The following is a 27,997-nucleotide window of genomic DNA, read 5'->3' on the forward strand; positions in this document are numbered from 1 at the left end:
ATATCTCCATGAAAACTCTTCAGAAATTCGTAATCCATTTTTGCGAGGGATAGTCAGCACATAATCTGCAAAATTTCACACAAAGTCATCGAAAAAAGCGTGCACAGCAACAAGGACCATTGTGTGTAAATATCTTGTGTTATGAAATTTTGTGACTAAACATTTTAGAACCCCAAAGGTGAGGCCATGGAGCATCGAAGCATGACAACATAACACGTATGCATACAGCTCCCTCGGTTCAGTGCGTGATACAGAAACTTCAAAAAGAAATGTAAAAACCTGAATTTCATAGCTGTTTATCTGGGTACAAGTTTTAGAATATCTGCTTTTACTCTTGGAAATTGAAAAGATTGCTGCCTGCCGGCTCCCTATCATTGTTGCCAGTATTCGGTTTTGGCAATATACTTGGGGCAGAGTTCTATCAAGGGCGCTGTCAGCAGACGATTTAGGCCTAAGTTACTCCTCCGAATGAAATTTCATTTGAGATTGAGAGTTTATACACCACAATATTAGAATTTCTGCTGCATAAAAAAAGGCGCTGCAGCTTCCGCTGTTGCTATATATTTTGTATATCGTTTGAACTCAATGTAGTCATTTACCGCAGTGGCGCGCTGACCACGCTTAGCCTAATGACGCGGCCTTGAACTCGGCCATGGTTGGTGCTAATGAAATGGAAACCAAAAGCGAAAATTCCCGTGTGCCGAGATTACGCAGCGCGGTAAAGGTGACCAGGTAGTCGAAATTATTCCGAAGACCTCCGCAAGCAATGGCCTCATAGCTCAAGGGTAGCAGCGCGTCAAAGCGCACCCTAAAATTTATTCTACGCCGTTGAGATAGTACCTTCAGAAGCAGCAATTTCGTTCTTACTGTAGTACCGTTGTATTATGCCACTAAGTATGTTTAAAAACTGGTGCATAGGTTCGACCTATATTAAAGTGCGCTAGGTTAGTTTTACCAGCTGTCAAACATGAGTGTATATCGCAAGTGGCCTTTTTTAGTACCACGGCAGGATCTGTACCTTGAAAAAATCTTCATAATTATTATTGCTTTGGAAAATAAAAATAATAGTAACAGACTAGTTGTTAGCTCTATGACATGACGCTGGCCGTGATGCGTAGTACAAAATTGCTAAGTACAAAAATTAGGTTGCTCTTCGAGATGACCGTAATACAGACAACCGCAAACAGGCTCCCTGCTGCTAAATGCATATTAGTGAAAAGGGCCCGGGAAGGCAGTGCGGAAATGGAGGAAGCTTTACGGAGAGTTGTTGATTCAGTGTGGTCTTCACAGAATATACAATCTCCATTATCTCTAGAGCAAAATATCATGATAAAACAGCATATTACGGGTGACGTAAAGGAGAAAAGCTATGTTACTTACCTAAGTTCGCTCGTGTATCGTAGTTTTGTGTCACCAACAAGAGCTTATAATAAATATAGAACACGCCAATGTATTGCAGAAATTCTAAACAAAAGTAGAGAATAATAGAGCTAAGAAGAAAGAATTGCGCGGCCATCTGTGGTTGTTTTTTTTAAAGGTCAGTTATGCCCTATGCCTTTGTTCGAGATGCGGCCCATTGGTGGAATTCTGGCACACAACACAGAAAAAATGAAGCATCGAAACAAAAGAACCCATCCACACATGAGCGAACACAAGTTGCAGCCATATTACAGCAGAGCGAAAATCCGACGTGAAAATGGTACGTTTGCCGCATCAATGAACCATGAACACGTGGCAGCCCAAGCGGACCACCCCTACACCACGGAAGCGCAGAGTCCCGAAGAATTCGACATGTCCCGAAGCTGGTGCAGGAGAGGGTACCATGGCGTAGGACTGCTATCCGCTCATCTTCCCGTACTCAGTCCTGTAGAGGTTGCGGAATTTCTTGACACGATCGAAGGGGCCTCCGGGAAGGCACTGTGACGTGAAGTCTGTCAGGTGCACGTTCCACAAGAACCAGGTGAAGTTTGACCGGATGTTCCTTTCGCTCATTATGCGTTTGGCCTGGGGCGAAAGAAGGAATCGATTTGAAGCTTACATCGCAGAATTACTGAAAGATCTCAGGAACTCCAAAAAGTGCAGTGTTTCAATCGCAAGTTTAGTAGCTATCGTCATGTGTGTTGAGCCCACAATGGAAAAGCAAAGAAACGCTACAGCATGTTTGTATGCAAGGTGCTGGCAAAAGCTATATGCCCAAAAAAGCACGGTCATTGATAAAATTTTCCGTTTTCCGTTATTTGGCAAAATATAAAACTTTTACTTCTGGAACAGTGTCTCGTAGGAGTGCTGAAGGGTCTGAAGTCACCCTGACCCTCTGCTATTGTTAATATTGAAAAGCCGCAGAGTCCTTGGTCTCTGTTTCCTTAGAAAAACGGCTACGAAAGCAAAAATAAATCGGCTGGAGGGGTAAAAGCGAGTAATTGTGAGAGATTACCTGTGAAAACGTCCGAGGTAAAACGCTACGTAATTGCCCATTTTCCTCCTATTCTGTTTGTCCGAATTCTCAGTGACACGTTGTTATGACTGTGTTTTTCCTTACCAAAATGTTATTCAAGAATTCAAGTGCATCTCGCACTTAAAGCACCACAAATTGTGTTCGATTGCTCTTTCCTAACACACCACTACTAATAGTCAAAATTTATAATTATTACATTATGTGAGGTTTTTGGAGTGCAAAAATGCCTGCAACTGGAATCAGTGAAGTTATGTTGAAGAAACGGTAGAAAAAGGCGAAGTCAACATTTATAAAAAAATTTCTACTCTAAAATCAAATGCTCTTGGTTTCCACCACCACAACGATATCACAGTGATCAATAATAAAATCAGTGGTGGCGACAGCATTTTGGGTATTTTCAGCTTTCGAGTTTTCAGTTTGGTTGTTTTCAAAAACGAAGCGCCCCATTCAAACCAGTTCTGTTGTTTTTACCAAACAGTTGCAAGAGTATTGATTCAAACGGTAGTAGCATAGGCAAAAACATAACCCTCAAAGAAAAAAGTTTTTGGCATCTTAAAATACTCACACCACTTTGCGTTATGAATTCATGTTCGCAGAGGTTAGCTACTTGTGAGAAAATAAAGGTGATTTATGTTCATTGCTTCGAGAAGTCCTAAGAAAGAACTACAACGCAAGAGCCTTTCCCAGTTCAATACCTTTGTTTCTAGGAGCTCGAAAGTGCTCCAAGTTCTCAGTACGGTTGGAGGGCCCCGACTAATGTCAAAAACTGCATCTTCGATGGTCACAGTCGCTGTAGGTGGCTGGCACACCTGAAAAAGGGCATACACAAAATAAAGTACAAATATTCCCTTGCGGCTTTAAAAACACGTCAATAATGAATGAACAATAAAAATGATAACGATTTCAAGGTTTTGGTCGTTATTGCCAATATCTTTGCATTGTGGGCAGTGGTATCAAGGAGCCGTGCGTTTACGGCTTCAAATTATTGCGCTGCATTGCTCGTTCAGATCAATTAAGACCTGCTACACGACGGTAGGTGCACCAGCGCGCTGAGAATAATAGGAGGAAGGTGTTTTTTAGCTACTTAAACAGATAATTGCCTGTCCGACGTCTCGTATGGCTGTCCTGTATTAAGACTTGCGGAATAAAACTTGTTTGTTTAGCAATCCTTCTCTACATCCGTAGATCTGTAAACGCACTCAATCTTGTCAGCATTGTTCAGGAAAAATACAGCATTACGGCTATACTTCAGTACGCCCATACTTCCATACGCATAACGACCAGACTGCAATATATGTGGTATTTGAATTAACCTTTTCAATAAATACAGATACGACTAGTTAGTTATTGCCATATTAACAAAAAAAGGGGTTAAAACGCGCTGCACTGCAACACCCAAATAGCGCTCGCGCGATGCTGGATCTCGTGTGACGGTTTCAAGTTTAATTGCAACAAAAGGTTTAATAAAAGGGGCGAGCAGTGGAGCGCGGAAAAATTGAATTGACTTTGGAAAGCCTTCGAGAATGGAAGAACATCACAGAGGAGAGGTGGAGGGGCGACTGGTATTTACGTGGAACGGGCGGCAGAAGGCTATCGGAATTTGACGATATTTGCCGCGAATTGAAGAAATACGTGTCGAGTTGCGTTTTATAGCTGCTCACATTCGCCAAGACTATATTCCTGCAATAGCCCGGACCAGTGCATGGTTTAAGTGATGCTCACGAAGCGAATGCTCGGTATAACAAAAAATTCCCCCGCATTTCCCCGAGGGGGAGAATGTGAAAGTGCGAATGCACGGTTGTCGGCCCGCTTGCGGCGCTTGCGCTCGGCCCCCGCAGCCCACCGCCTCGCCGCCTTCTCTTCCATCTCTTCCATCGGGTTTGTAGTATCACGTGTACACCATGGTTATCAAGCCGCTATAACGCCGCTGAGTCGCCAACGCACGCCGCTGACGACGTAGTTTGAATGCGTTAAAGATATAAGGCGCGTTACTGACAATATCAGCGTCGCGTCCGTAGCTTATTCGGTAGAGCGTCGGGCTGCGGCCCGCAAAGTCCTCGGATCGAAACCTGGCGCCGTACGCTGTTTCTTCTTTAAAGAGCGCTGCGGACGCCGCCGCCGCCGACGCCGGCGGTGGATGGTTTGGGGTCGCTTATAAAGTGTATTACTTAAAAAACACAGTGAAGCAGTTTTCACTGTCTGTAGATACACTTTGACAAGGTGTATGCCATTTGTCAAGGGCAATTCCTTGAGAAGGGTGTACGAAGAACCCCATGAACAGAGAACAAAGCCATGGAAAATGAACTGCCCGACAGGAACGGACCAATCCACGAGCGCCGCGACGGAGCACCCCGCATCATGACCAAATATGCTACTGAAATGGGGAGCCAATTCCAGAACGCCCTGAAGGAGCCCAGCGGTATTGTGAGAAAATACAGAAGTGAAAAGGGAGAGATCCAGTCCTAGAGTACCGCGATGGAGCCCAGAAAATGTAAAAGCGAGGAGTCCAAAGAAAGGAGAAGGAAGAAACAAGGAACCAGGACACGGAAGCAGTATCCGAGATTTAGGAAGCAGGCAGAGCTACAGGGCCAGGCCACCGGCAGAAGCGGGCCGACCTTGAATCGGCTGTGGAGTCCTTGTCACAGCACCAATTTGCGTATTGGTGGCCCCAGCAGCGACGGTCGGGAACCTGCGGCCAGCGCTCACACACCGTCGACTTTCCCTTCGACAGCCCGCAAGGCTACGTTCGGCATCCCCCTGGGTACATCGGGTGGTTGTCGCCGCCAGAATGGTAGCCTCCGAGGAACCATTTCGCGACGAGCGGTGCCAACGCCGTCAACACAAAAAAAATCACAGCATATCCACGGGGTGAATGATGATGAGTGGGCGAAGCTCCTGAGGGGAAATCAACGGTAAAACCGTGACTCTTCAGTGAAAGTTCGCCCACTACATCTGTGTCCAAACGTAACGTCTAGAAAGTCTCGCTTAAACCGCGCGTCGGCACCTTGGGGCTGAGCTAGCCTGATGCGTTTTGAGGCCGCCTCACGAGCTCTCACTGCATCGGGGTCTGCCTGCCGATACGCGCGCTTTCTCGCCGCTTCCCGTTCTCTGACGTTTTGGAGATCCTCTTCGCGCCGCAGCCGTTCCGCTTCGCGTACGGCAGGGTCCTCGCGCCGTTGCCGTGACGCTTGGGCCTCTCGTTCTCGAACGCTGGGATCTTGGCGGCGTCGTCGCGCAGCCAGACGACACGCTTTGGCCTCCCGCTCTCGTACGGCAGGATCTTGGCGGCGGCGTCGCGCAGCTTCACGGAGCGCTTCTGCCTCGCGGGCTCGCACATCTGCAGCCTTATCCATCGGGCGACTCCGAGCGCGCGCCAACAGCGAACGGATTTTATTACAACGCTCCCCGCCATCTAGTAAACAATCCAAGAACTAAACTAGAGGTAGCCACGCCGTCTAGTAAACAATCCAAGCGCATCTTTTCATCATATACAAGTACCGCCATCTATTAAACAATATAAGAACTAAACTAGAGGTAGCCACGCCATCTAGTAAACAATCCAAGAACAAAACTAGAGGTGGCTACATACATACGTCGAGGATGGACAGAACCACGCCTTAAGGAGCTTCGCCCCTAAAACAGCGTGGAGACGCCGGCCCCTCTATGAGATGACTACAGCTACCCCCGTGTCACGACCAGGCAACGGTTACGCCACGCCAGCACCGACGACCGAGGTAGCCCAATCCATTAGGGACACAGTTTGTAGAGGACAATTAGGTACTAGTAGCGGCAATTCATTAGACATGATGACATATTATTAGGGGGTGGATAGGGTTTCTTTCTTTCTGGCGGTGGGAGGCCGACTCTTGTTTGGTCTGATTGGTTTTTTGTGACATTTAATTAGGGGTTTTATGGTTGATCGGTTTGGTGCTGTTTAGTCTTTGGGTCGTTTACTTCAAGTTTTTTTCGTCTGCAGAACAAATGCGCGTTTTCTTGAACCCACCAACGGCTCTCTTGCGTTCTTCTTTCTAAGCTAGTCGACGCACATCACCCTGACACTGGAAATCAAAGCTAATAAGAATACACAAACATTGGAACACCTAGAAGGAAGGATAGCATGAATCATCCGTAGTATTCAAAAATATTATCTCCTCAAATATTTCGGTGCAAAATTCTTTAAAAAGACAGACACGAGATCAGCGGGAAGTAAAGCGAGAACAAATTTCAGATCTTGTGTACTTATCTTATTTGTTTAAATTTGGTTGTATTTATGTCCAATTATCGCACGTAATTGCAACTTTTCCATTGCTTTTCGATTGGAAATATAAAGTTACAATTCGAAAGTATATTTTACAAGTTATACCTCTGGGGTACTGGATGGGTCTCCATTCTAAAAGTCTGTGTAAAAGAGGTGGAGAATTTGTTACGTTGCGCTTTCAGCTAGTGTTAATGTGAGCAGCGTGCCAGAAATTCATTCCACGCAATATGGACGGGTTGTATTAACAAATAAAAAAAACAAAGACGGTTTTCTAGTAACATTTATAAAACCGAAGTTTGAGAACCAATATTCCCGCAGGCCCATTTTTCTCCATAAAGATGGAAACATTCAGCATAGTACGGACAAATATTCCGTCCGCAGCGCTTCAGACGCTGGCGCTGAAAACCGCGCTAACATAGTGCCATACCTACAAACTTCGCAATGTTGAGTTTCGAAGCTCATTCCGAACCTACGCAGTTGGGAACAGCAGTTCACTGGTTGGGAAAGGTGGTAACAATTTCAATTGTTTTGTCCGACATTCACTGTTACTCTGAGAGATTTTCATTCCTCATGCAAGCCATAGACTTGCACAAGCTCGTTACCACGATTTTACACCCACGACGATGATTTTGACGCGTCTTCGTAGGTGTAAACGCGGAACGTCAATCTTAATCGGAGTAACCTGACAATAACGATTTGCCTGGTAATAACGTGGGCGCAGTGTACCATGTATGACTGGCCTGAGATCGCATGTGATTCACTTCGCCAGGGGGAGACTGCGCCTTTTATATACATTGGTTTTCTTTTTTTTTTGCAGCGTACTTACCTCCGAGTAAGGAAGGAAAGTGGCATCGTTGCAATCCTTGTTCACTGCGGGTTGCACGTTCGCGTAAACGGCATGCATCAGGTATCTGGCCACACCCATTTGTAAAGATATGGCCACTGTCCTTGAGTAGTTGAAATTGCGAGCTTCCTTCGGTATATATCCCAAGGCACGTTCCTGCAGCAGGTGGTCGCCTTCAATCAAACTTGCAATTTTATCAATCTCGTACTTTTATTATTTTGTGGGCAGTCGTTAAATATTACACAATGGAAGGTACCCTGAAACATTTTGTATGCTGATCAAGCGTAGTTAGAAGGCAATTTACCCACATGGCCAGGGGCATACACGAGTCAGATGTTACTCCTCTGAGCAACGTAACGACTGGCGTACACATTTTTCTTCTCTTTCTTTCGAATATTTGTTTTCCTATTTGTGCTCGTATTAAACGCCGCACAACAAAAATAACCGCTATAGCGGACTTTCTTCCTGCTGCACAGTGAAGACAAATCCACCACTTCTCTTAAATGCGCTACAAAAGGTATGCCATTATTAAGAAAGGTGTCCAAGCAAGTTTTGCAGACAATCGAATGCTGCGCATCGAACGCCGATACCCACTAGCCGGTTCACTATGCGCCGCTTCAATGAACGCCGTTTGATTGAAGAAGATTTGATCTGAACATTTTACAGAGTCGTGGAGTGCACACTATAGCAGATAATTTGTCGTGCATGGTCAGAAAATAACATGATAGTTGTTCTTCTCCAAACTAGGACCATCCAGCTGAACGGGTTTGTTGTTTTTTTGTTGTGTTCGAGCATATATTTGTGTATTTTTATTTGCCTCAAAATATGTACGGGTGTGTGCAGAAGCTTCGACTTCATTGACATTGTAAGGTTACTCAGATTTCTCGGCCTCTGTCCGACAAGATTGTTTTTTGTGTCTTTGCAGTCATCACAGAATTCGAGGGGTACATCACACTGCTTAACTTCTGCCAGCTACCAGGTGTTTCAAGAACTGAAAGAGGAGCTGCCATCAGCTACGAGGGGTCGTTATGCTTTTTGGAGATTAATTACGTAATGGAAAAGCCATGCCATACTCCTGGTATACTGATGTTCTAAGCGCCACATTGGTATTCCTTATCTTCGGTCGGTGAGATATTAAAAGAACAAGGGGCGCCACAAAGCAATAAATCAATAAAAACCTGATGCAGAAGCCTTCAGAAGTGGCCGGAATTGCACATACGGGATGCCTGCTATTCTAAGCTGATTGCAAATTGTTTCAATTAACGGCTGGAAGCACTTTTACGAATCAAGCTACCGTGAAAGTACCGACAGGCTGTGTTATCCAAAATAGAACTGTAATAACCAGTGGAATAGGCCAGTAATTAACGTTTAGATGTCGATTGTGGACCAGCTAATACAATAACGGCGCTCTTTTATGCTTTCATGGCACTGCGATATGTACATCTACAGCTCATTCTTTCCTTGTGAAATAATCATTGCAACTTCTTTGAGCCGGTTATGAATTTTATGTGCTTCCTAACGATGCCTGCCTTCTCGTAAAAATGCTTTGTAAGAACACGATTTTAGAATTTCTAAAAAAGAGTCAATATAAAGGCGAACTTGTGTAAATGTACCGAAAATATTAGGACGACCACAGCAGGTTTATTCCGATGCACATATCCGGTAATTGGATAACTGCCATAAAAGTGAAATGGCGAAGATTGTGCCTAAAAAACGCATCTTTTCTTTGCACCCGAGAAATTTCTAAATTATGTAATTCTTCATACAGGCCTTCGATACGAACGGAACCAAGATTTTCGAGCAGCAATACTTATTTATTGCCACTAAAGCTTTTAAGCGACATTCTATGAATGATAAATGCCTTCGAAGTAACTGCGTTTGATGAAACTATGTCCGAAGCATTGTCTTCTACCAACAATGCAGCACCGAGAAAACTACAAAATGAAGTTCCGAGGTGGCTTTAACTAGAACTGTGACAGCGCTACGAGCAGTAAGAAAATAAAGGAGCTTCTCAGTCTTAGCGCTGACACTTTTTAATTAATACGAAATGACTAATGACCTGTTTTGAACAATTTAGGACCCTTCTCGTACATCTTCACATCTTATTGATGATAATGATGATGATGTTTGGAGTTTTGTGGCGCAAGGCCGACTGAGGGCAAAGAGCGCCAAAGAATGGTTGGTTCATTTAAGTGATATGAATGTAAAAGTAAATCATTTCAGTAAAAATAAAGTAAAACACAATGTATATGAAGATGACTGGTGTAAAGAGCAAGGTTGTCATGATGCATGGTAGGAGATGAGATGTAAAAACTTGACATGAGTGAGAAACTTAAAAACATACTTGATGGAAAACATGGGCTCGTCTCCTAAAAGTACGACGGGTGAAACGGGATGTGTTGTCTGTATAGTTGTGGAAAGTGTTTTCGTCGTGTTGTGTCAAGTGCCTTGCATTGAAGGAGTATGTGGATTACGGATAGGCCCTCTCCACACCCGCTGCACATGGGTCTTGGAGATCCACTGAGCAGGTGGGAGTGTGTTACATGTGTGTGGCCTATCCGTAACCTTTCTAGGGTCACTTCGCTGTGTCTGTTGTGTGAGTCAGTTGTGTATCGTCCCAAGTGTGGCTTTATTACATGTAGCTTGTTGTCTGACTGTTCACTCCAGTGAGTTTGCCATGTTTTACGTAGGTGTTGTCTGATGATTGGCTTGATATGAGTGTAGGGTACTGTTGCTATGTCTAGAGTGTTTCTGAGTGCAGCAGGAGCGGCCCTTTCATAGGCCAACTCATTGCCCGCGATCCCAGCGTGGCCTGGAAGCCAGCAGACGGTTACATTCAGATATGAGGCATACGCCGACATTAAAGATTTAAAAACCAGATTGACAACGTAATTTTTGCAAGACCTTTGGGATGATAATGTATGCACGACGCTTAGTGAATCCGTGAAAATGGTGGAGTTCACGATATTATGTTTGTTGATGTGATTTAAAACAAGAAGTATACCATATGCTTCCGCCTCAAAAATGCTGGAATTAACATTCATGGTTTTACAAGCACTGAAATTGAGTCCGTGTGCAGCAGAAGACACCGCAATGAACGTTTTTGAAGCATCAGTAAAAAATTCTGGTGCACCATATTTCGTCTGGAGATACATGAAATGCTGCAAAATTGCTGTTGTGGGCACCGTGTTTTTCCTAAATTGAGTAAAAGACAAATCACATAATACAGAGTGAAGATGCCATGGGGGTACAAAATCAATGACAGATATTTTGAAGGTGTCTAAAAACAAGACAGAATGTTCAGAAGCCTCCTCCCTCACCATGAGCGAGAAAGGCACAGAAATAGATAGGCGATTTAAAAACAGTTAGGATGTAGAAGTATCGTTCATTATAAATTTAATGGGATGGTAAGACATTGATGAAACTTTAAAAGCATATAGTAAATCGACATACTCTCGCTGGTACCCTAGGCAACATTTGTCACACTCGACATACAAACTTCGCACAGGGCTATTCCGGAAAGTACCAGAAGCAAGTCGCTTGGCGTTCGCAGATTGACATATTGCACGATTTAAAAGATATTTGCACATCATCTACATACATTGTACAGGAAATGGTTCGTGGCAACGCCTTTCGAAGTGAGTGCATCTTGACAATGAACAATGTGCAGCTCAAAACTCCGCCTTGAGGACGCCGTTTTCCTGCAGGAAAACATTTGAAAGGGCAGTACCAACTCTCACACGAAAGGTTCGCTCCGCAGGAAGCTATGAAGTAAATTAAACATATTACCCGAGACACCGAAGTCTTTTAAGTCACAAAGTATCCCGTATCGCCAAGCGCTATGGTAGGCATCCTCCAGATCAAAGAAGACCCTAGCACAAAACTGTTTATGGACAAACGCATCCTTGATATACGACTCAAGGGCGACGAGTTGGTCGTTTGTGGATCGCCCCACCCTGAAGCCGGCCTGGCAGCTCTCGAGAAGACCATTGAACTCTATAAAGTACACGAGTCTCCTGTTGATCATCTTCTCGAGAAGCTTGCCCAGGCAGCTTGTGAGGGCGATGGGTCAATAACTGGCGGGAGAAGAAGGGTCCTTACCCTCCTTCAGGAACGCCACTACAATAGCCTCCCTCCAAGATTTTGGGATGTGCCCCGAAAGCCATATGTTGTTGTATAGGTGTAGGAGTGTTTCAAGAGTGTCCAGGTGTAGGTGTTGTATTATGGTGTATGTAATCTTATCTGGACCTGGAGCTGAAGGTTTAAATGTGCTCAGGGCAGCCCTCAACTCATAGAGAGTAAATTCAGAATTGTAACCAAATTTTGACCTGTTATTGGCATGTAGGGACTTCTTTTCACAAGTGTTTTTATGTCTCAGGAAAGTGTTTGTGTAGTGTGCAGAGCTGGAAACTTGTTGGACGTGTTGTGCAAGAGTCAGCCTGGTCTTCGAGTGTGTCCCCTGTTGTACTGACCAGGGGCAGGCTATGTGTATGTTGTCCTTTGAGTTCGCGTATTCTTGTCCATACCTTGTTTGCGTCTGTGTACGAGGTAAAGGGTGTAAGGAAGTTGCGACAACTCTCTCGTTTTGCCTCACGGCGCACACGTTTTCCGAACGCCTTGGCCCGTTTGAACAAAATAAGGCTACCCGACGTGGGGTACCGACGAAGGATACCCCACGCCTTTTTCTGGGCCTCTCGCGCCCGCCTACAGTCCTCATTCCACCACGGCCTCCTCTGGTGGCGCGGGGCACCAAAGGCATGAGGAATGGACTCTTCGGCGGTGTTGAGGATGTGCGCCGTGAGGAGTTGGGTAGCTTCTTCTACGTGTAGGTGTCCTATGGATGTGTGGTGTAGTTTGGATGTCTTTGTAAATGTATTCCAGTGCGCTCGTGCTTCATTGAACCTATTATGGGAAATGGACTGCATGGGACTTAACCTATGTATGTACGTGAGGTGGGGAATTGGTCACTGTCATATGGGTCAGTGCCCACACCCCACTCGAGAAGAGAAAAGAGAACTGCAGAGCCAATAGCCAAGTCAAGATATGAGTATGTGTTGTGTCCTATGTTATGGTATGTAGGCTGGGTATTGTTGGAAAGGCATGCTCCAGAGGATGTAACAAACCTCTCTATCAGGAGACCCCAGGCATCCGTACGAGAAGAGCCCCATAGAGAGTTGTGAGCAATAAGGTCGCCTGTTAAGATGTATGGTTCGGGCAGCTGGTAAACCAACGCCTCGAAGTCACAGCTCGAAATTGCAAGATCAGGAGGAATATATATGAAGCATACCGTTATCAACCTATTAAATATTATTGTTCGAATTGCTACAGCCGCAAGGACAGTGTTCAGAGTGACAGGGTGGCAGGCAAAGCATTTCCGGGTAATTATGGCCACACCGCCAGAAGAATGCGTGCAGCCATCCCTGTCCTTTCTGTATATCAAAGAAATGTTCAAGAAATTTGTGTGTTTAGAATTCAAATGTGTTTCCTGAACACACATTACACTTGGCTGATAAGCATGCAGCATTTCGTATACATCGTCAAGATTATTCAGAAGGCCTCTGCAGTTCCATTGTATTATGTTTTCTCTTCCCATTATGATGTGTTCGGAGCTAGTGGAGTGTGACTATTTATGTAGGGTCTTTCGGGGCTTGCACTCTTGGAAGGGGTTTTCTGGCCTTTTCTACTGACCTGGACGTCGCAGCCCATTCCTTCCGCCGCGATGAAAGCCGGAAGGGCTCGACGTTCATGTCGTCATCTGAAGGCAAGGGTGTGCCTAACGGATTGGGCCCCCTTGACGTGGTACCCTTTCGGTTGTTCATTGCCTACGCTGCCAGTGCCGAAGTCGTGGGGAGCACCACAGATGGCACAGGCAGTGAGGTGAAGGAGGGGGTCGCTGCGACTGCCTCCGTCTCCATCTCCGTGCCCATGCGTGTGCTTTGCGCCGGTGGAGAGGAAGCAGTGGATGCAGCGGCATCCCCAACAGACGTTGTTGCCACCACAGCCGCTGCTTGGTGAGCGAGCGGTGCAAAGGCTGGTTGGGCTGCACGGGGCAACCGTGGGGGGCGGGCGGTGGGAGCGGGACCAGTCCGACTCGCGGTACTGGGTCCCCGCCAAAACCAGACGCCACTCCGCCCCCCGGCGAGCTGCGTCGGCGCACCTGCCCAGAGGGAAGGAGGTGAATCCTTTCGCGCCTCGGGGAAGGGGATGTTCTCGGTTACTTTCACGTGGATTATCTTCTTTTCCTGGTTGAACTTCTCACATTTTCGAGAGTAGGTGGCATGGGGTCCCTGGCAGTTGGTGCGGTGAGGGTTGAAGATGGACAATTGTCAGATGAGTGATCATGCTGGGCTCACTTTGCGGAGGTCAGAAGGTCACGGGAAGAGTTGGTGCCGTGCCCGATCGCTGGCACTTAAAGCACCGGCGGGGGTTAGGTATGTATGGCCGAACCGAACATGGAGTGTAGCCTGCGGGAATGAATTCTGGTAGTGTTGATCGATCAAAGGTTAAGATGAGATGTTTAGTAGGAATTTCTTTGTCTTATCTGCGTATCGTTATGCGCCTCAATGCTGTTACGCCCTGACTTTTAATGCCCTCCAGCAGATCGGTTTCACTTTCAGTCATGAGGTCAGGATCTGAGATCATGCCCTGTGAGCTGTTAAGGCTTTGATGGGGTGTGACCGTGATGTCAAGATCTGCAATGCGTGTCTGGCTCAGGAAATTTGTTGCCTGCTGCTGGTTATTGACTTCGACCAACAGTTCTTCCGTTCTCTGTTTCTTTGCTTTGTAGGATTTTCCTATTATACCTTTTATGAACTTTGTGACCAAGAAGACGGACAGAGAGACAACTGGCTTTTCTTTTTCAATGGATTGAATGATCAGGAAGCGGAGATATTTGGCTGGCATGGGGATTGAGATCGTTGGTAAGGACGAAAATGATACTTTGGTGCGGCCCCTTTTCAGGGACCGATCACGTTTGGAGGGGGGGGGGGTTGAGAATACCATACAGCATGCATAGAAGCAGGGGACGGGGGTACTTTCTAACACAGCCTTACCCTGATAGCTGAGGAGGTACTGGAGCTCCGTGCCTGGTAAATAGACAGAGAGGCCATTCGCAAGAGCTTGGCCTGGGCTCCGACGGCCACCAATTGAGGTTTCTACCCTGCACCTTTAAACACATCACCACGGTAGGGGACAGCTTATGTTGGGAGCTCGGGGTCTGCGGTGTCGCCAACACCGTCGCCAAGATTGCTCAAGGTGCCCCTTGCGGGGTTCTTGATGATAAACTCACTTTTTAGTGTGAACGTAAAATCAACAAGGCTTGCATTTCAATCCCGCCTACTTTTGACGTTTTCTGCGGTGTATTCTGGCGAGCCATAAAGGGTGTCAAATTTTACCCTCGAATTTGAGAGAATATTGAGTGAACTCCAAGCGACCACAATACGTGGAATGCGCCAAAGTTATTCAATATATACCGGTTGGGAAACTCTTTATAGATTTCACGTATCAAAAGAAGGTCCACGGTTGACCCCCATGCACTGCGGTTATGCAGGGGAAAGTTGTAGAACGCGCCAAAGGTTGAAAGCAAGTTGAAAGAGTAATGAACTCTTCTCGGTTTCTTCGCGTTGGGCCCGGCCGGCGTGGAGAATGATCCGCTAGTCGTGGCTTTCCGTATCCGCACTCTAAGTAATTATAATTAAGATTGTTTGCACTAGTAGTAAAACACAATTGTTTTTCGGCTTCTTCGCGTACCTAGTTACTCGCGTTCCTCCAGCTCCAGTGTAGCGCTGTTAACGCGTTGTCAGCTTTTGTTTGTTTCTTTCTTTGTTTTATCTTACATTTCAGCTGTTTCTTGCGGCTGTGGACTCGGTGAAACGAGCTCGAAGTGGTCAAAGTCACGTGCGGGTCTCGCATCCGTCGCTGGTTGCCTGTCTGTGTGTTAGGTAAAGTAGATCACAGCAATAGTCACGGCGAGCTGATGGGACATTCTGTACGATGGAGGAGCTTGTAGGCTGGTATTGGCGCGCGCCTAAGGCGTGTAATGGCAACCTTCCGTTATTTTCATTATTTTGACCAGGAAACGAAGTGTTGCTATAATTCTTCGTACGTGTTGCTACTGGGTGTTTTACATCAGTAGCAAATTTACCTGCTCAAGAGTCGTTACTCAGAACATTTCATGGCATGTTTATAATTTGTGCATCGCGCAATGGGCGGCTTCAAAAGGACGACTGTGCTGTCAGTGTGTGCTGAGCCTTGCATGGTGCTGCAAATGATAACGAAAACTGCTGTCAAGGGCTGGTTTTTGTCGTTTGAAGCGCGCACGTAAAATGCGGAGAACTGTTGGTTACACAACCACATTACACTCGCTGGGAGAGTTGTGTGCGCAATTATTATGCCGGATGAGTTATTATGCCGGATAGCGCGAAAGAGATACGGACGGAGGATAAAGCACAAGCACGTTATACTTTATCGGTCAACCATTTTCTCTTATTTTAACAAAACAAATATTATTTTAAAGCGTTCAACAACTTGCATTCTTTTTTTCTTTCTGACCGCCTTTACAGAAATGGCCATAAAACAGGGACCTGGTCAACTAGTTTTCTGGTAGATTTATCTATGACTTAGTGGCGATATGAGGGACTGAATGGAATCTTTGCAAGGACGCAAGGAACGCACTGCTGTAAGATAAGTATCGGTATGCGATATACTTATGTGAATTGGCAGAAGGCATCATCATTCACCAAGCTGTGAAATAAATGCTGTCCGTGTCAAGGAAGCGGGTGTATTTGTTTCGTATAACGTATACACGTGTTCAGTATTGAATATCGTTACATGGCAGCACGACCCCGAAAATGAACCCTGTAAGATGCGAGCAATGAATTTAGACAATTTACGAAATGCCGGCCAAGATAGATCTCAAGCACAATGAGTTTCCTTTACAGCTTAATCGTCCTACGGATGTTTGGCCCACAAATATCTTCTTCCCATGACAATATTATCAATTTCAGTTAGTAAATTTATTCGCTCATATATAAGCGTAAGATTCTGGATGTTACTAACCAAGTGCTTCGTACTCTTTGAACTCGTTTTCTGCAGTAAGTAGCGGTGGCCTTTCTGTGGGAGCCCGTACAGTGCTGCAGGTAACGCCCTTACCCAACCCCTTCGCTTCATGTAGAAATTAACACTGCCGAGCTTGCTGCAGAACGCATGCGAGCCGCAACCACTGTGCGGATATCCACTGTACGGCTTTGAGGGGCTGTCCAACCGCCTCCGTAAATGGGGGTCACTCTTGACCCGGTTATGTGGTTCAGTGATGCACGAGTATTGGAGAAATGGAAACTCTGAAAAATCATCCGCTCGTTTGCAGCTACAAGCAACAACCGTTACTTTTATCGCAAGATTAAGAAAAATAAAAGCTGAAACTTTCGGTTGTGGCTGAAAAATCACACCCCTAATTTTTTTGCTATGGTTGGAAGAGAAAGGGCGTTCTTTTATCAAACGAAAGCATTTCTTGGAAGCAGTGGGTTACATTGCGGAGACCGATGAAGATAAAAGTGGCGCGTTTTTTAAACCGGCATGACTTCCAAGATAGATCTTTTTAAGTCGAAGAAACGTGAGCGAGGTGTAAACTTATTTTAATTTAAAAAGAACTTCGCATCTGGCATTGATGGTACAGCGCCGCTTCCGTTAAACACATCTACCCTGAAATGATTGAGTTTTAGCTTTTATTAATAATTTCACACTATGAATAGAGTTTTTGCCCAAAAATTCAAACTTGCACACGTTAGGCCAATTCACAAAGGTGGTGACGATGATCGGTTGTCCAATGACAGGCCAATGTCAGGCGTGACTAAATATTTGAAGATGTAACGCACAAAACACTAACAAACTCGTAGAACACACCAAGGTTATTTCGCTGCATCAGTACGGCTTAAAAAAAAACAAGCCATAACAGCAGGCTCTGCTTAATACTAAGAAGAGTATAACAATAAATATAAAAAGAAAAAATTGCACTCGGGTTACTCTTAGATCTAAAAACAAAAACATTGGCTCTATCAATCAAACAATATTGCTTTAGGAAGGCTTAAATAAAAGTTCAGGAATACACCGAGTAGCGGCTGACCAATTAAGGAGCTATTTAAGTAATAGAGAGCACTTTGTTGGACATAATGGTGTTTTATCTTGTTTATTCGAAATAGGGTGTATGCAAGGATCAAAGCTGGGCCCATAGTTATTTTGCTACAGTTGGATGATATTCCCGACCTACTATATACACCCCAGATAGCCATGCATGCAAATGACACGAACATCTCCTTCTCCGGTAGCAGTGTCAGCGAACTCCGGTACGACGTAGATATATATTTATAAATGTGAAATTGGCTGCAGAAAAATAACTTACAGCTACACGCATCGAATCTAGCGCTATCATTTGTAAACCAATAATACCAAGATAGATCAAGGCATTCATGTTGAACGCAAGGTTTTAGGAGAAAGGTTTCACGAATTATATTGGGAGCCTCATATCGAAAACTCAGGCAATGAATAAAAAACAAATGGCGTTCTCTACATATTAGGTTTTTTTTTTATTATTTTGGCTCAAAAAACTGCTCTGAACAAGTCTTGTCTATTGGAAGCTTTGTTACGGATTATTAGTGTTCGAAACCAAAAATAAGAGAATTTACAAACGGTTGATCGTCTTACAAAGAATTCTCCATATATTTGCCACATTTACCCGCCGCGGTGGTTCAGTGGCTAAGGCGTTGCGCTGCTGAGCACGAAGTCGCGGGTTCGATTCCCGGCCGTGGCGGTCGCTTTTCTGATGGAGGCGAAAAGCGAAAACGCCCGTGTGTACGAGATTTCGGCGCACGATAAAGATCCCCAGGTGGTCAAAATTAATCCGGAGCCCTCCACTACGGCGCGCCTCATCGCCTGCGTTGCGTCGGCGCGTTAAACCCTACAATCAATTATTTGCCACATTTCAAAGATACTATTCTGGTTTGAGAACGGGTCCACTATTTCTTCAGTACAGTAAACCTAAAGCTGACCATATTATTTATAGGAAAATCTTACAAGTTGTACACAAAGAAAATATTCATTGCAAATAGCGACGCTAAGAGAATATAGTCTTTCTGATGTGCCAAAATACGTACACTGAAATTACGAACAAACGACGGCAGGCAGTCGTTTCTGTTTGACCACACCGACATACTAAGAAAGTTGGGTCGAGATTGATTTCAAATACAGTAAAAACAAATTTAAACCTAAGGTGATGTATTACCTCTTAAGTCAGAATTTCTGCTTTAAAAGCTAGAACTGCAGATGTTTAGACTCGTTTACTGCGGAGGCTTTGTGGTTGTGTGTATATTCAAAACGCACTCAAAGGTCTGCTCTAATTCTGGAATAGTATTTCTTTTTTCATCGCTCTTACGTACTCTAATGTGCTTCATTGTACCTTTCCCTTACTGCTCTTTTTTCTACTGTTCCACATGTTGTTTGTATCGGTTATTACTGAAACATTTGGATTTCATTTTGTCAAGTTTGCTTACTCATTGAACTGTGTCGAAGGGGGCTTTTGTAGCGTTTACGAACAGCCTGCCTCCTCGTACTCGTAAACAAATAAAATCTTAAAGTTAGTTTTTGTTCGTTTATTTTGGTCTACTGAGCGGTCAGATGAGCATTACATAGGGGCGGATAGAGTTAAAGACCGACGAAACATACATTGACAAAAAAAATAGTCCACGAGGTCGCGGGTTCGATTCCCGGCCGCGGCGGCCGCTTTTCTGATGGAGGCGAAAAGCAAAAACGCCCGTGTGTACGAGATTTCGGCGCACGTTAAAGATCCCCAGGTGGTCAAAATTAATCCGGAGCCCTCCACTACGGCGCGCCTCATCGCCTGCGTTGCGTCGGCGCGTTAAACCCCCACAATCAAATAAAAAAAATAGTCGACGCAACAAACTTAACATTGCAATACCATAAAAGCACAAGAAGTATACAATAAAATCGCCAAATACAGCGTTGCACATTAGATCCCAATACAGTAAGTGTAAAAGTGGCAGAAGATCTCGTAATTCCTCACCAGGGACAAACATTTTTACCTAAACACGATAATTATGATAAGGACAAGTGACACAGGATTTTCAATCCCTAAAAATTCAAGGAGTGCGGTCTGAAAAGAAGAGGCGTCTGGTTTATCTACTACGGTACTGAGCAAATATTCCCATTTATTTATCGCCAATAGAAAGGGTGATTTCTAATATCTGTTTTCTAGGGCAAAGATTTGGATACCTCAGTGAGCGTTGTAGGTGCGTGTGGATACGGTGCCTGAAGGATGATTTTGCGAGCCAATGGTGTAGGATGACGGTACAGGATGTTAAAAAAATTACACCATCTTCCCGCCAGGGGAACCATGGGTAGATGCGACGCATCGTGGGGATTCCGTTGCGTTTCCGTTATGTTGTTTCCAGTTGTGTGTCAATTTTTTGTTGTTTCCATTATATTACGTACGGTTGCGCCGACCATCGCGATAGCCGGCCTGTTAGTCTCCCTTCAAATCATCGGTGGTCATCGGATGTCATCGGAGCGGTGGAACGACTGAGCGGAGTGGCGCGGTTACCGCGTTTATATGTACCGCGCGTTAACGGTAAGGGGAATGAGATAGAGCAGCGCATGCGCATGTGGTAGATGTTTAACCGAGCGCTAACACGCGCTGACGCACAGCTGTCACGGCGACGGGAGCGAGCGCTAACACCCAGATGGCACTGTGGTGGAAGGGGCGTTAGCGCGCAGTTGGCTGGCGAGGAGAATGGGGGAGGGATGCGGACTACGGACGACGGAAGACGCCGGAGGGACAGGGCGAGTTAAAGAGATGCGTCGCATCTAAAAGTTAATCACTGCCTGCGTTGGGTGAGAGGGGAGGCATTGCATTAGTCCTTCAAGGCCGATACTCTGGCACCCTGAGTACGACGACAGAATGAAGCGCGCGGCCTTGTTCTGTACTGACTCAAGCATGTTATTCGAACATCTGATGTGGTTGCCAACTCATTTTCCCATATTCTAGTGAAGAACGGATAAGGGTATTGCGCCCGTGAAGCCGTGTTTCAGAATTAGCTAAGTAAAGGTGACGCTTGAGCAGGCTGAGCTTTTTACACGCCTTTGGTGTGATTTTTTTCCATATGGGGGACCCAGTTTAAGTGCGAGGTGAATGTCACAATCCCGGGTAGTCACAATCCCGGGTACTCATACCCGGGTAGTCACAATCCCGGGTAGTCATACCCGGTAGTCATACCCGGGTAGTCACAATCACAACCCATAGTGAAAAGGCTACTTGGAAATTGGTACAAGATGCCGCCCATCGTGTCGTTTAAAATGTCGACAAAATCTGCGCGACCATAGCGAGGATGATAACACGCGCCTAAAACACAGGGTGTATGGCCAATGTGGCCACTTAATCAGATCATTTGTGATGGTCAATAGACGTCTATTTTTGGTGGGGGATACTCTTCTTTAACTGCGATTATTACGCCGCCCCCGGGAGAGCTGCACCTGCCCTTGCGGAAAATTTTAAAGGTTGAAGAAACGGTGAGATCTTTATTTGCTATTTAATCGGAAAGCCAGGTTTCTGTGCCGATAAAGATATCGGCTGAGCACGCGTGTATAATAGCTTTAACGGTATCATGCTTTGGAAAAATAGTGGGGAAGTTAGCTACGAGGAAGGAAACCGGGGCAATTGTTTGGAAGTTGCGTGAGTAACCAGCAGTGTGTCAATAAGCAAAGGACTGATTTTTAAAAATATTTACAGAAGAACTAGGGAATCTTCCATTTGACAGCTAAGATTACTCAAGTGAACACTGAATAAAAGGGCGGCAGAGGCTCTCAATCTTTTAGTATCTAACTAAACACGTCTTCTCCTACGAGGTCCTCGCTTTCCCCTGTATTTTGAGGCATGAACGGGACTGAGCGTGTCACACATTCGACCGTCTTACTTCTATAAGTCCGACTGAATAGCGGGCGAATTACAAGCCAAAATCTACGCAACACACCACGAAAATCTGCGTGTTGTCTATAAGGTACCTTTAAAGCCTTAGCAAGGAATCCGAATTCAACAAAAATAGAGCATACTACGACACCCTTGGGTTAACTTCGAAGATCCTCACAGGTCTCGGCGAGATGTCTTCCAAATGCTAGTGCTCGGTAGCTGGTTTTTGGAGCCATCCTATATAACCAACACTTGTTCTTGGTTCGAACAGCAATTACTCTTTGTCATATAATACTTTAAAGACCATGATTGGATGAAAAAACCGGAACGCGTACAAACGCGGTAACCGCGTGTGAAGATTTCTCACTTTGAGTGAGTGTGTAATGTGTTGGTCCTGGGCATTGATTTCAGAGCATGACTACTGAATATGTTGAAAATCCAGCGTCAAAGTGACGACGCTGCCCCGAAAACCGTAAAATGATGCCACACAAAATGGCAAAAGATGGCTCAGAAAATTGCCGACGGCTATAAGTATTTTCATTCTTGTTAGGAGTATTTCTTCTTTTTACAGGGGTTACTCAGGCTCTATTGTGGGATGGGGAAGGGGTTAAGGAAGGTGAAGGCGCCTACATCATCTTGTGTATTGTCACGGTACTTATTTATTTCTTTATTGTTCTGTTTATTTATTTATTTATTTATTTATTTATTTATTTATTTATTTATTTATTTATTTATTTATTTATTTATTTATTAGTAATACCCTGAGGGCCAATGGCATTATAGACGGAAGTGGCTACAATCAAGAGCACAAGAAAAAAAGGCAGCAAAGGTAATACACGAAAAAACACATCTTTACACAAAATAAAAAAAAACGCACCAAGCAAACATAACTGCACACAACCAGGAATGGTTTACACAATGTTGACTACGGCATTTTGGAAAAGCGTATCTTTAACCACGGTTGTTATTGATGACGGAAGGCGATTCCATTCTAAAGATGTCCGAGGAATAAATGACGGGGAAAATGCATTCGTTCGGCTCGATGCTATGCCGACTTGTGAGCATGGTCAACGCGAGAAGAAACGTTCAATGGAGGCAAAATCAGTTCATCGTGCAGGCGTTGGTGATGAAATAATTTGTGTAACAAAGAAAGTCAGAAAATGTCACGTCGAACTGGTAGGAATTGAAGGTTAAGGGTAATTTCATTGCAGTTACACTGGTGGTTCGGTTAAAGGTAGACAAACTGAGACGTGCAGAAATATTTTTAACCAATTCCAGTGAGTTAATGACTTTGTGAAAAGAAGGATCCAAAACTGGACAGGCGTATTCGAATTTATACCGGATAAGCGTTTTGTACAACAGTAATTTAAGGGATGATGGTGCCTTGGCAAAATTACGTCTGGGGTAACCGAGCATGCGATTTGCATTGTTAATAATATTGTCTATGTCAACGGACCAGGTGATATTGTTAGTTAACAGCGAGATATTTATAAGAAGAAACAGAGTCTAGGGCAATGCCATCAAGTCAGTAAACAGGTAGTGTGTTATTTTTTCTGGATACGCGCATGAATGTGCACTTATTAACTTTACGTTCCATTCACCACTTTAAGAACCAAGCCAAAATAGAATTTAGGTCAGCTTTAAGGTTGGTTAGATTATCATGCCAAGTTATTTTCCGAACTACTAAGCAATCTTCGCAAACAAACAGGAACATGAAACTTTTTTTTCGGTGAGCCCGGCCCTAAGGAGGCGATGGCCCCAACAGCAGGGTCTGGAGGTTGGGCAGAAGATTTGCTCTTCTCTCCGCCGCGAGCCCCGAGCACTCTACAGCATGTGCTGTATTGTGGGCCTTGTTGGCGCGTGACACGATGAGCGGGTCTCGATGGTCGTCTTCCTTCAGGTCTCTCGGGTTCATTCGGGTGTACTGAGCGACGGCGAACGCACGCCGCCACTTTCTAAGCACGTCCCCGTAAGAAAACCCTGGCTTTTTTTGTGTACCCGAACTTGGGCCCTGCCGCGGAGTCCTCCTGGCGGTGGCCTAGGGCCATCAAGTGTAGCGGCACGGAGCTTTGCGCTGCTCTCTTGTTTGGCGACGGCTCTGCTATTCGCTGGGTCGGGAAAGTGCCGTTTAGGGAAAAAAGGTGTGGTGAGTCGAAGCGGATATGTGATTCGCCTCTCGCGCACGCCTAGGGGGCCTAATTCTCGACGGCACCCGCGTGTCCCGGCACCCAGTCAACCCACACTATAATATGTGTCATTGTGCAAAGTCTGCTTGCAATTGTCTTGATGGGGTGGCTTGTGGATCAGGCGACCGGGTTGCTAGTCTTGAAACGGCCTGTCTACTGTGAGCAAATACGCTAAACGTCTACAGTTAGTATATACGCCTAAGTGACCTGCCCTGACGACACATGACTGCACGTCTGTAATGACGCCTCTAGTTCCACTTAACCGCATGACTTGAATGCTAACGTCCAGTTAACGCACTGAAAATTGTTTTATTGTTGGCCCGTATGACGTCATTCTTGCTCATAAAACGTCACTCTGGCGCAAAATTTGAAAGTTTATAAATACTTCTCGCTTTTTTTGTTACAAAATATCTTTTGTGGCTGTAATGGAGCTGAGTGAGATATTGAATCCTAGGGCTTTCAAAATAAACAAAGTTTGTCTTTCGACTTATTGACCTGTCTTTAAGATTTACTCAGGGCAGTGGGAGGGCATTCAGCATATAATTGCAGGGGCAGGAAATACTGACAAGCAAAGCATGTTTTCGGGTGTACCATATCTGTTGGACTAAATAGGTTGATTGACAAAGCATCCCTTCTCATAGAAACGAAGAAAAACAAAAGGTAGAAATTTTTAAGGTGACATTGGTATTTGTAAGCTGTCTCGAGTAAAGTCGCTTAAAACGCGGTGATACGCATACCTGCAGCGAGGCTCGCAGCTTTGTCTCTACATTTCTCAGTGCTCTTGAAAGGAGCGCCAAATTTTAAAAAAGCGGTATGTGAATCAAAAACGTTAGGAAAACCCAGAAAAGGAACAGCGACACGCGCTCGCCTGACTTTTTTCTGTACGTTGAGTGCCTTAGATTTGGATATGGCTGTTATATTCAGAGGCTGTCACGAAGAGGAAAGCAGAAGCCGGGCTATTATTCTAGGGGCCCCTTTTGAGTGGTTTTATGCTTTCCTGTTTTATCAGAGTCAGAGAGCTGAGAACACGCCATTATGCTTTCGTGTTTTGCACGTGACGCTCCAGGGAACTTACCAGTCTGGGCAAGTCGTTCGCGGGCCACGCCTGACAAGGGGGCGGATCAAGATCCGTGTAGGCGACATTCAGCAGAACCATGATGTCGGTATCTCCCCTGCAGCAAAAGAAAGTGTGAAATCACGTAAGCGGCGCTTCATTCAAAATAAATTTCCTTGCGGTGTAACGCTCATATCCACATGAAGTAACAGCAATTTTGCAGCCCAAGTATCTAAAGGTTGTTGGTATATGATGAGGTTTTTTAAACCGCACTGCGAAAAGACAAAATGCGCATTGCCTACCACAAATGAGTGTGGAGGTGTCCTAGAGTGAGCTAAAAAAATATTATGTTGGTGGAACAGCACTAGCGACGACTTAACTTCGTTATAAACCCGAAGTGTCTGCGTTTGGCAGCAGAGGTATAAAGCAGTTTTAGCAGGTAAAGTTTATTTATTTATTTATTCAAAAATACCTTACAGGCCCTTGTTGCAGGGCATTGTGTAAGGGGGGTAACAAAGGGTGAGTGTCGTGACAGAACTGTAAGGGAACTTGAACCTTGAAAGAACGGAACAGCAAATAACAGGATATATGTCACTAAAGAGAAAAAGAATGTACAAAAAAAGTCACTTGAAGTTACACATACATGGAGCATTGCAGGTGGGAAGGAATGCAAATATGCGCAATACAACTTAGTAAAAAACACCTACTACACACGTAGTTAAAAATATTCTGTAACAACGCGCAGAAAGCAACTTGTTCTTGTTTCGAAAACACAGGATAACAGAGTTTTACTTGTGTGTATAAGGACATTATAGACTGAAAATGCAGCGGTCACAAAGTTGAAGCGGTAAGAAAAAAGAAAGAAAAAGAAGAGCGCGATGCTGTTTTACCGAACACAAGGCCTTAATCTGTAAGCGGGAGGAACCGGAGTAAAAACGAATGGATATAATTACACTGGAGCGATACAGGAGGTGGCACAAATACTTGTAAAAAGAACCAGTCGACGTTTCTATCACTGAAAGAAAGAGTGGAGAAGTTGTCTGAATTTTTCGTGGTCTGATTGATATGCGATGTCATTCGAGAGATCATTCCACAAGCGAATGGCGTGAGGAAGAGCCGATGAGTTAAAGGCGTCGGTTGACCCATATAATCGCGTGAAACTTAAGTTATTATGCAACCTGCGAGATGTAACGGAAGGTATATCGAGTTGAAATGGGAATGGTTTATTACTGTAAACATACTTATGGAAGAGGAATAGAAGAGAAATATCCCGCCGAGTACTCAGCAATTGAACAGAAAGGCAGAGCTTAATTTCCGTTATGCTGCTATGGTAGTCGTAATTTCTCGAGATAAAACGGGCTGCCCTATTTTGAATCGCTTCAAGCATGTTGATTAGGTAATTTTGGTAAGGGGACCAGATGGATGCGGCGAATTCAAGTTGTGGGCGAACGAAGGTCTGATAAGCTAGTTGACGAACATGGGATGGGCAGCTATGCAAGTTACGGCGTAAGTATCCCAATGATTTTGAAGCTTTTGCACAAATGGTGGTGATATGGTGTGACCAAGAAAGATTTGGTGTGAAATGAATACCTAAGTACTTGTAGGAGGATGCGTGCGACAGAGGGTAATCATCAATTATGTACGAACAATTGGAAATATTTTGCTTGCGTGTGAAAGACATAATTTTGCACTTCTGCTTGTTTAGTGACATCAGCCATTTTTTGCACCAGTCATTAATCCTGTTGAGGTCATTTTGCAGTGTTAGGTGGTCGTCAGCGCAGGTTATTGAGCGATATATGATGCAATCATCGGCGAAAATTCGCATGCGAGATGAAACGGTGATTGGCAAATCGTTAATATAAATTAAGAATAGCAGGGGGCCGAGGACGCACCCCTGCGGTACACCTGAGGTTACGTGGGAAAGCGGGGATTGGATATTGTTTATTACCGTGAACTGCTGGCGGAGCGAAAGAAAGTTTCGAAGCCAAGATAAAGTGAGCGAGTCTAATCGAAGTGAAGATAATTTAGAAATCAGACGACAGTGGGGTACACGATCAAATGCTTTTGAAAAATCGAGAAAAATGCAGTCAGTCTGAAGGTTATTGTTCATGTTGCAATGTAGTTCTGACGTAAATTCCAGCAGCTGTGTTTCGCACGAAAAACCTTTTCTAAATCCATGTTGGTTGACAAAAAAGAAGTGGTTAGATTCTAAGTGCCGGAAAACATGAGAAGCGATTATATGTTCCAGAAGTTTGCAGCAGATGCACGTTAGAGAGATGGGGCGATAACTTTCGGGTGAATGTTTATCGCCGGCTTTAAACACGGGGACTATTTTACCAATCTTCCAGTCAATGGGAAGCTGGCCTGTTGCTAATGATTGTCTGAAAATGTGATACAGGATATTAACAGAAACAGAAAGGGTGTTTTTCAGAACTTTGGAATTTATATCGTCAATGACAGCTGAAGTAGATAGCTTAAGATTAGTGACAAGAAGTGCGATACCCTCAGGCGTTATTTCAATAGGTTGCATGTAATCTATGTTGAGATCGGGAACGTTCGGAACATCGGTGTGGTCTTCCTGGGTGAAAACAGATGAAAAGAAGGTGTTAAATGCTGCGAAAAAAGTTGACTACAGTTACGACGAATTCGGTAAAAATTACACACTCTCCCGGAAGGGAACTATGTGGTGATGCAAAGCATGCGTTGACGAACGGCATCCGCATACTCTTGGCGACGTTGGCGTGACGAAGCGGCTTCGCTTTCTCGCAGTGTGGGATCCGCTGCTCGACGCTGGCGTTTCGAAGCGGCTACACTTTCTCGAAGTTTGGCATCCGCTGCTCGACGTCGACGTTTCGAAGCAGCGTCGCGTTGCCGAACGCCATCTGGATCCGCTGCTCGGCGTCGACGTTTGCAATCTGCATCTTGAGCTCTCCTCTACGGAGTCTTGTCTTCAGAGGTGCTGGCAGTTCTCGGAGTGAACTGGCTGGCGCTGGTTGAAGGTGTGCCAGCCAGGTCGCTGACAGAATTGTTGGCGTCCATTCAGTTCATCGGAAAAGCAGCAACTGAGGGAGCGGCGCGCGGACATGAGGAGAGCAGGAGCAGCGCGCGGGCTATCGCACAGCTGGTGGTGAGAGAAGGAGAGGAGGAGCAACGCGCACGCTATCGCCCAGCTGGTGGGGAGGGTGCGGACGGACGCCGATGGACATAGCGCCGAGCAACAGATGCTTT

General features: G+C 45.0%; 1 protein-coding gene across 3 annotated transcripts; it reads right to left on the minus strand.

The window, feature by feature from the left end:
- Positions 1-127: 127 nt before the first annotated feature.
- On the minus strand, positions 128-27,997 carry LOC144150258 (uncharacterized). Of its 3 annotated transcripts, none has more exons than XM_077682116.1 (5): positions 27,495-27,997; positions 24,791-24,887; positions 7,540-7,713; positions 3,151-3,264; positions 128-2,004 (listed from the first exon to the last, which is right to left on the minus strand). In XM_077682116.1, exons 2-5 carry the CDS (start codon positions 24,869-24,871, stop codon positions 1,837-1,839), a joined length of 537 nt encoding a protein of 178 aa, XP_077538242.1. In that variant the 5' UTR covers positions 24,872-24,887; positions 27,495-27,997; the 3' UTR covers positions 128-1,836. The 3 variants fall into 3 exon arrangements, with proteins under 3 accessions (XP_077538242.1, XP_077538241.1, XP_077538243.1); XM_077682115.1 differs by having other exon boundaries at positions 27,434-27,997; XM_077682117.1 differs by lacking the exon at positions 7,540-7,713 and having other exon boundaries at positions 27,434-27,997.

Source organism: Haemaphysalis longicornis, unplaced genomic scaffold, assembly GCF_048455015.1.
Source record: "Haemaphysalis longicornis isolate Haplotype H1 unplaced genomic scaffold, Haemaphysalis longicornis Haplotype H1 scaffold_8, whole genome shotgun sequence".
Classification (NCBI taxonomy): Eukaryota; Metazoa; Arthropoda; class Arachnida; order Ixodida; family Ixodidae; genus Haemaphysalis; species Haemaphysalis longicornis.

Bases quoted from the DNA above. Each gene is read 5' to 3' on its own strand.
- LOC144150258 (XM_077682115.1), bottom strand. From the start codon at position 27,492: ATGCGGATGCCGTTCGTCAACGCATGCTTTGCATCACCACATAGTTCC. The intron at 7,714-24,790 runs GTAAGTTCCCTG...CACCTGCTGCAG, and splicing joins CGAACGACTTGCCCAGACTG to GAACGTGCCTTGGGATATAT. The intron at 3,265-7,539 runs GTAAGTACGCTG...GCCCTTTTTCAG, and splicing joins CTTTCCTTCCTTACTCGGAG to GTGTGCCAGCCACCTACAGC.